This window comes from Mesoplodon bidens (genome assembly GCF_964165515.1).
Source record: "Mesoplodon bidens genome assembly, chromosome: 19".
Classification (NCBI taxonomy): domain Eukaryota; kingdom Metazoa; phylum Chordata; class Mammalia; order Artiodactyla; family Ziphiidae; genus Mesoplodon; species Mesoplodon bidens.
This window is the reverse complement of record NC_138179.1, coordinates 20,807,148-20,815,218: the sequence shown is the minus strand read 5'-3', so window position 1 is coordinate 20,815,218 and position 8,071 is coordinate 20,807,148. Positions and strand designations below refer to the sequence as shown.

Genomic DNA, 8,071 nt, shown 5'->3' with positions numbered 1-8,071 from the left:
TCGGCCGGGGGAGTGGGGCGCGGGCGGCGGGCAGCGGTGGGCGGGGGACGCTGGAGCCGGCAGGACTTTTTTCAGGCACAACTCCTTGAATTTGGGGGACACAGCCCGACTTCATTTAGCGGGGTCCTCACGAAGGTGAAAGGAGCCCTCCCGCCCCACGAGCCTCTCCATCACTACTTCGCGGAGAGAAAGACAACTCCGGACTCAACTTGCTTGCTTTTTAATAACAGAACAAGAAGAGAACACAGTGGCAGGGAGCCGGCCTGCGGGACGACAGGCCTTGGGGAGCTCCTGTGAGACGGGCGGGTAGAGATGGGAGGCCAAGGGAGCCCCGTTCGTGCCTAGTTCAGAGAATGGGAGAGGAAAGTGAGAAAGGTCAGGGAAAAGGGGAATGCCTTGATGTCAGAAATGCTGGAGATTCCAGCGCCCAGAGCTAGTCGTGGGCCCTGGAGCACGTTAGCACCTTGGGCGTGGGCGGTTTCTCCTTACTCCTCAGACTGCCACTCCACCCCCCAGGGATTGTAAAGGGGGTCCCTACTGACTGTGACAGTGCTGAAGGAGGCCAGAGAGCTCGGCCGCCCGGAGAGACAAGACCCCTCCTGGCCCAGGGGACTCCAGGGAGACCAAAGCAGCTGTAAGGATGAGAAATTGAAGGGAAAAAAAGGAAGAATCAAAAAATAGGTCTCTCTCCAGATTTCCTAGTCCCCAAACCCAGGCACTCCCAAGTCTCTGGCTCTCGTCTACTTTGTTTTTGTTCCTCTCAAATCCAGCTATCCAACGTGCCTCTTGGCTCCCGCTGTCTCTCCATGCAAGACCACGCATCCACATCACCCTCCACCGCCCATCGAGTTCCTGTTCAACCATACCTGGGCCCTGCCAGGAGCGAGGAAGTGCTCCTCTTCGCGTGGAGAGTTTGCCCTCTCCTCTTCCAGACCAGGGTGTTCGGTGGTGTTGGGGAGTCCACAGCCGTCGTCGCCAAGCACCAGGGGCTCAGGCGCAGCCCTAGAGCTGCCCCACTGGGCCTTCTTCAGTCTGTGGAGACTTCCGACTTAGGAAAGAGGTGCCTGGAGGCCAGGCTTCCTTTCTCTCCATTCTTCACCTTTCTGCCCTGAAATACTTCCTGCTGGGACCCAGGAGTGTTGTCATCTGACTTCCAACTCTCCACCCCCAACTTTCTGCTTCCCTCAGACTGAAGTATTTTCAGTTCAGGGGCTCAAGAGGTGACCTCTAGCTCTGCACTATCCTCCAGTTGTATGGAGTGCTTTCCTGTCTTCAGTGACCTGGTTTCCACTCCTTTCGGCTCATGTGGCTCATCCCCCATCCCTCCTTCCCATATTATAGAAATTTTGCTTCAATCTCACCAAGACCATGCCACATTCCCAAACAACCTCCAATTCCTTCAAAGCTCTCCACTTCTTCTTTAGTTCAAACCGTCCTATCCCCATACCCTGTTTCGCTCCCAGAGCCCAAATGTCTCTCCTTACTCATTGATGATTCTCTGTCGCCTCCTTAGATCCTCCAGGTGATAAGTGACAGCCCTTACCCGGGCTGGGATGCCCCCAGATCCCTGCTGCATTCCCACCAAATGTGGCCTCCTTCTCTTTCTTCTGCAGAGCACCTCAGGGGGTGGGAGCCCCCCAGGGGGGTACAGGCCAGGCTGGGAGCAACCAGCGGCTCTCTGTGCCAGAGAATGGGGAAAAGGAGCTAGAAGGCAGAACTGAGTCTCTCAGGGGAGCTGGGACTGAAATAGGGAGTCAGGGGTCTTGGGAAGCCCAGATCACAAAAACATAGCTGTGATCTGGAAAACATGATGACTGGACTAGGAAGGAGGGCCTTGTCAGTGCACTGGCTGGAGGACACCAGAGGGAAAGGGTAATAAGGAGAGCTGGGGCTAGGATAGCAGTGGGTGCAACTTTAACCGAGAGGTGTCAAAGGGCAGAAAGTTTGTCATACCAGCAGGGGTGGGATGTACTGCTCCTCCATCCAGGTGGGGCTGTGAAGCACAAAAAGGGGGCTAAGTACAGAGAGAACACCCCCATCCATACTGTTTCTCTAACAACCTCTCCCAACCACCTATTTGGCATTAGGAGCTAAAATGTCCATCAGCTGGTGGGGCAATTATCCCCAGGCTAAAGCTTATTGCTACCATAAGGCTTTATGGTAGTTTAAAATTGTAGAGCTTCCCCTCCCTCCCCCCAGTTAATCCCCATTTTCTCCATTTCTACCCACCTGGGCCTTTGACTAAGGTTCTCCCAGAAGGTGTCTCCATAGCACTGGGTCGTCAGTCTGAGGCTCCGGGAAGGCAAGCTGGGTGGTGGAGATCGGCTGACCACACTGGAACACCTGAGGTGAGGACAAGGTAGGCTCAGGTCTGGCTCTTCCCTTACAGCATTTACTCACTCCAAGAATTTAGGAGTCTTATCTTACTACGGGACCATACAGCTGCCCAGGCTCCCTCAGACCTTGTCCTCCCTTATCCATTTTAGCTGAGGAAGGTGGTAAGGCCTTTGATTTGAAAGGAGATTGGAGCTGGAGTGAGCATGGCGATTAGCAACTGTTTGAGCTTCAGATCTCACTGAATCTCAAACGAGTACACCTCACAACCAGGGAACATCATATTGAGCAAGCAGGGCTGTCAAAGACGAAGGCCCCCACTACTCAAGTGATGCGACAGGTTCCTTTTAGTCAATGCAAGTATCCAGGAGAGCAGGGCCCCTGTTCACCCCTGCTTTATCTCCCCATCTCAGAAATACTAATATCCTTTAGGTAGGGAGGGGTGTGCAAAGCTGTTTGAGAACAGTTCTCATCACTCCTAAAGCCCCCAGACTGATGTCTGCTCTCCTGCTCTCTAGAAGAGTGTCCTAGGGCTTCGTCCATCACTTTATCTTCTTTATCTCCATTCCTCAGGTGATCTCACCCAGGCCATGACTTTATTTATTATCATCTTTTTTAATTGAAGTATAATTGATTTACAATGCTGTGCCAATCTCTGCTGCACAGCAAAGTGACTCAGTTATACACATTCTCTTTTTTAAATATTCTTTTCCATTATGGTTTATCACAGGATATTGAATATAGTTCTCTGTGCTACACAGTAGGACCTTGTTGTTTCAGGCCATGATTTTAAACCACCAATGCGCTTACGACTCCCAAATCTGCATTTCTTGCTCTGGCTCCTCCCCTGGACTCCAGACTTGCAGGTTCAACTGCCCACTCAACATCTCCTCCCTAGCCTTCCCCCATCTCGCTGAAAGGCACCCCAAATGCCCAGCTGCTAGAGCCAAAAATCTGGTATGCCTTACCTCCCTCACCTCCCATATCCAATCTATCAGCAAGTTCTGTGAGTTCTACATCTAAAATACACTAAAAAAAAAAAAAAGAAAAAAAACCATTTTTTCTTTTGGCTGCCCCACACGGCTTGTGGGATCTCAGTTCCCCAACCAGGGATCAAACCCAGGCCCTTGGCAGTGAAAGCACGGAGTCCTAACCACTGGACTGCCCAGGAATTCCCCCCTAAAATACACTCAAATTTGACTACTCCTCACTATTTCCATTCCCACCATCATATTCCAGCTCATCTTCCCCTCTCTGGACTACAGAGATAGCCTCCTCCTCCATTCCCTGCTTCCATCTGAATCCCTCAATAATCTATTCTGCACAGAATAATCTTTTTTTAAATTTATTTATATTGGCTGCACCAGATCTTAGTTGCAGCATGCGGGATCTTTAGTTGCAGCATGCATGCAGGATCTAGTTCCCCCACCAGGGATCAAAATCGGGCCCCCTGCATTGGGAGCACGGAGTCTTACCCACTGGACCACCAGGGAAGTCCCAAGAATAATCTTTTTAAAATGCCTATGTGAAATGATATATGGTTTAAGATTTGCTTCAATATAGTCTGAGTAGCAGGAGGCTGAATGGGTGTATCAATAAAAAGATTATGTAATGATAATTACTGAAGCTGACTAAAAGGGATACTCCAGGTTCATGATTACTATTTTCTCTACTTCTGCAGTTGTTTGAAATTTTCCATAATAAAAAAGTTGAAGAAAAAAAAAGGTCTGCTTATGTCATTACCTTACTAAGAACCTTTCTACTGTCCTTAGAATAAAATTCAAACTCTTTTCAATGGCCTATAAGATCCTATAGATCCTATATGATCTGGCCTCTGCCTGTCTGACTTTACTCCACTTTTCCCTTAATCACTAAGTTTCAGTTACGCTAACCTGCTTCTTGGTCCTAGAAGGCAGCAAGCTAGTTTCTTTCTTGGGCTTTTTTTTTTAAACCTACTATTCCTTCTTTTGCTCCCTGGTTCTTATCAGACTGGCTCCTTCTTATTTTTCAGATCTCAATTCAAACTCACTTCCTCCTCCTCTTCCACAATCACCCTATATAAACTTGTGTCTCCAAGACAGTCTGTTTTACATTATGTTGTACGTCTATTTTATTTTTCTCGTGTACTTATTACTATTTGGAATTATATTTATTTGTATGCACATTCTATCTCCTCCCCCTAGAATGTAAGCTCTATGAGCAGGACCCCTATGTTCTAATTGCTGAATTCCCAATGCCTAATATACAGTGCCTAGAACATTGTAGTGTTCAAAAGCAATTTGCTGAATAAATTAATAAATCACCAATCCCCTGAGACCAGGCACTGAGCTTCTTGTTCCTTATTTCCTACTCCTCTTAGGGAAGAACCCAGGCATGCAGTCTTCCCTCCTCCCCACTGGGTGGGGAGGACTCACGTGACAAAAGGGATAAGGTTGTCTCCATCTTCCTGCGCTTGCATGACTGGACTGGGCTGGGTGGCTGGACTGAGTCTCCTCATTGGTGCTGGTGGGATAATGGAAAATGAATTATTCACTCATGTAATGGCTGTAGGAATGAACCTGTAGCAGGTCTAGAGATTGGAAAGAAGATGTATGGGGTCAGAAAAAAAGAAAGAGAGCTGAAAAGGTATTTCAAGTACTGAACATTTCTATTAGTTGAACATACAAGTTCAAGATGGCAGACACAGGAAATGTGGATGTGGTAAAAGAGAAAAGAGAAAATAAATGTTCTGAAGCCAAACATACAGAGTAAGTGAAATTTACAGATGGCAGTGGAGTGAATTAACTGGCAACATGGGATAATGAAATGAAAAAGGGTGACAGGTGGACTAGATAGGGCAGAGGCATTTGGGGATAGTTGGTACAGAACTGGTGGCTGGGGTCAGTTAGAGAATTCAGGGTTGGTAAATAAACCAGGTATGAGGGGTTAATAAAAGGTAAGTGTGGACACAGTGGTCAGTTGGTGACAAGGAAGGAGGAGGCAGTTGGGAATGTCTATAGGTGAAGGTGAGCAGAGAGGTCAGTTACACAGAGCCAGAATTCGGGACAGCCAAAGGTGACCTGACAGCCAGTGGGGGGTTGGCAGAAAAGGCAGATAAGAATGTTAGATGAGTTAGGAGAGTGCCTGCAGGCAGCATAAATGTCAGAAAGTTGGAAACTGTTGCAGGTGAATAAGTATCCAAAGGCAACTGAGGATGGGCTGAGAAAGGAGTTAGGCGAAGTGAAGAATGGAGAGAGGAGTATTTAGAGCTGAGGTGGCAAATGCCGTAGTTAAAATCTGGCTGAAAGGGCAGATGGGGTCTAAATTGGATGTCTTGGGCCAGAGCACGGGAAGCTGGACTAGAGGGCAGGTGGAAGCTGAGGGGCATTCAGACCTCAGGTAATTGGGTCTACGTGGGTGACCCAGATCTATGAGGAGAATGGGCCTAAGGAAGCTAGAAAGAGGACTGAACAGTTGGCCCGGGAGCAGCCAAGTCTGTGAGGGCAGCCTGAGCCTGACGAGGCAGCTGAGGACCTGAGCGGTCCGGCTGGTCTGAGGAGCTGGTCAGAGCCTGGGGTTCTTGGGGGGGTAGGTCCCTGCCTGGAGGGAAGGCCAGGCCTTAGTGGGCTCAGGGGACCCTTGGTAGGTGGACTGGGGCGTGGGGAACAGCTAAGCCTGAAGGCACAATTGGGGGCCTGAGGAGTCGATGTGGCCCCCAGGTGGTGGGCCCGCGCCTGAAGGACTGCCTGAGGCCCGCGGGGGCCAGGCTGGGTAGGCAGGGGTGGCCTGGGCCTGAGAAGGCACCCAAGCCTGAGGGGACGACCCGGGCCTGCGGGGCCTGTCGAACGTGAGGGCCAGACAGGGACCCAGCGCCTGGGTGGCCGTGCCGCCGCCGACTGCATTTGGTCAGGGTACCTGCGGCAGCTGCGCGGCGAGTTCTAGAACTATACGCCGGGCGCTGAGGAGGAGCGAGGCAGCGTCGGGAGCCGAGGGCGGAGCCGGCCGGCGCCGCGCGCCTGGGGGCGGGGCCTGCGCCGAGCCACCTCCTGGGCGGGGCCCTGCGGGCGGGTCCGCCCCCTAAGCGCGCCTCGGACGGCGGCGACGTGCGCGGGTCCGGGTCCTGGGTCTCCTACCGGGGTCGGCCTCCACTTTTCCCGGCTCTCTGGGCGCTGACCACCCTCCTGAGTGCCTGCGTCCTGCTCGCCCTCCCGTGTCCGCAGCTCGGTTACCCCGTCTCCGCCCAGTGGGCCCCGCAGTCCTGAGGACATGGCCCCTTTAACAGTTGACCGGGTCACTGCCTAGCCCTTCTCGGGACGGCGCGCGCCCGCCCGCCCAACCGCGCGCGCGCGCCCGCCGGTCCCCCGCCCCTCGCTCCCGCCCCAGCTCGTGCTGCCCGGGCGGGCGCCGGCCGCTGGCGCCGCTACTGCTGCCGCCCCCGGGGCGCGAGTCCGCCGCCCGCCGCCCGGGGACCCGGCGAGGGGCGGGGGCAGCCCCGAACCGGCCCCGGATTGCCCCCGCTCCCGTCTCACGCTTCCCGGAAAATTTGTCCCTTTGCACTCTGCCCAGCCGCTCCGGGAGCCCCGCCGCGACGAGGTGAGAGCTGTGGGAGAGGGGGGGTGAGGGAGGGGACGCCCGCGGAGGAATGTGCCGGGCTGGGGGGCGGGGAGCCGGGGTCCCGGTTTGCACCACCCGGCGGGGGCCGGCTGGCCGCGGGAGCCGGGATCATGTGCTATTTGTCCCGCGGAGGCGCAGAGAGGTGCCAGGCCCGGGGCGGCCGTCGGTTGGCTGGACCGGAGGACACTGTCCGCATGGCCGCCCAGAAAGGCCGGGACGGGGGCCTGTGTGAAAACTGCTAGGTGAGCAAGGTGCAGGTGGCCCTAGGCCCCCTTTCGGGTCGCTCGGCCTCACCCCAGCCGCGGCTACTCCCTGTACCCCACTGACCCATTACGCTGCACCAGCCGACCCCTGTACCTCTCTCCTGGTCCATTACCCCGCCATCCACCAGCAGTGCCACCTCATTCCCTGCCCTGTTAGCCACAACGGCGTTACAATTGTGTGTCTCCATCAGTGTCCTTTCCCTCCCCTGATCAGGGTCTGGGGGTCAGGGCTGTTCTTCCTGAGACAGCCTCTGTGGTTTCAGCTACTCCCTTCCTGTCCTGGGACAGACCAGCCCTCTCACCCCTCCCATGCCCTGGCCAGAAAGGCTGGTGAGGTGAGGCCCAGCAGGACAGGGGTTTGAGGCCCTTTGGGGCCACAGAAGGGGGCTCAGCATCTCTGATCTCTCTTCACAACCCTCCCACCCTGTTGTCCGTGGGTGTGGGCTGCTCAGCCTCTCCTCCCAGGGTGTGGGCACCGGATCACCCACATTCCTGGGCTCCAGACTGGCACTTTCCCCAGGGCAGTGGATGCCATAGCACTAGCCCCAGGCTGGAGCTGGGACCTGCCTGCTTCCTTTCCCTTCTCTCCCTCTTCAGGGGGACCCTACTGCTATCCTCCCTTCCCATAAACACAGGTATTCTGGATCCTCCAACAGAGGACCCTGGTGGTTGGTAGGATGGTTACAGGATGACCCCACCCTCTCCTGCCCATTGTCCTGGATCCTAAGGAGGAAGTGCTGGGGGCTGGTCAAGGGATTTGGGGCTTATAGGCAGGCCCTGTGGATCCCAGTTCTGGGCTGTACCTCCAGCCATTGGACTTTGCTCATCAGCAGTCCCTCCCTCTGTGTGGAGGTTATGGACCCTAGGTGGGAGCTGGTTTC

The 8,071-nt window shown here is 54.1% G+C and overlaps 2 protein-coding genes across 6 annotated transcripts in view; one reads left to right on the top strand and one right to left on the bottom strand.

Moving 5' to 3' along the window:
- INCA1 (inhibitor of CDK, cyclin A1 interacting protein 1) lies at nucleotides 1-7,432 on the bottom strand. Of its 4 annotated transcripts, XM_081218741.1 has the most exons (8): nucleotides 6,447-6,674; nucleotides 6,229-6,271; nucleotides 4,749-4,836; nucleotides 2,230-2,343; nucleotides 1,954-1,993; nucleotides 1,485-1,678; nucleotides 867-1,032; nucleotides 1-632 (listed from the first exon to the last, which is right to left on the bottom strand). In XM_081218741.1, exons 1-8 carry the CDS (start codon nucleotides 6,579-6,581, stop codon nucleotides 486-488), a joined length of 927 nt encoding a protein of 308 aa, XP_081074867.1. In that variant the 5' UTR covers nucleotides 6,582-6,674; the 3' UTR covers nucleotides 1-485. The 4 variants fall into 4 exon arrangements, with proteins under 4 accessions (XP_081074867.1, XP_081074868.1, XP_081074869.1 ...); XM_081218742.1 differs by lacking the exons at nucleotides 6,229-6,271; nucleotides 6,447-6,674 and adding an exon at nucleotides 7,285-7,432; XM_081218743.1 differs by lacking the exon at nucleotides 6,229-6,271 and having other exon boundaries at nucleotides 6,543-6,674.
- KIF1C (kinesin family member 1C) overlaps nucleotides 6,712-8,071 on the top strand; it is a 22,443-nt gene continuing 21,083 nt past the window's right edge. Inside the window, exon 1 of one of the 2 annotated variants that reach the window (XM_081218731.1) lies at nucleotides 6,712-6,906. The gene's annotated coding sequence lies outside the window, so the exon portion shown is untranslated. The remainder of the gene's footprint in view (nucleotides 6,907-8,071) is intronic. The other variant, XM_081218730.1, reaches the window with a different exon arrangement.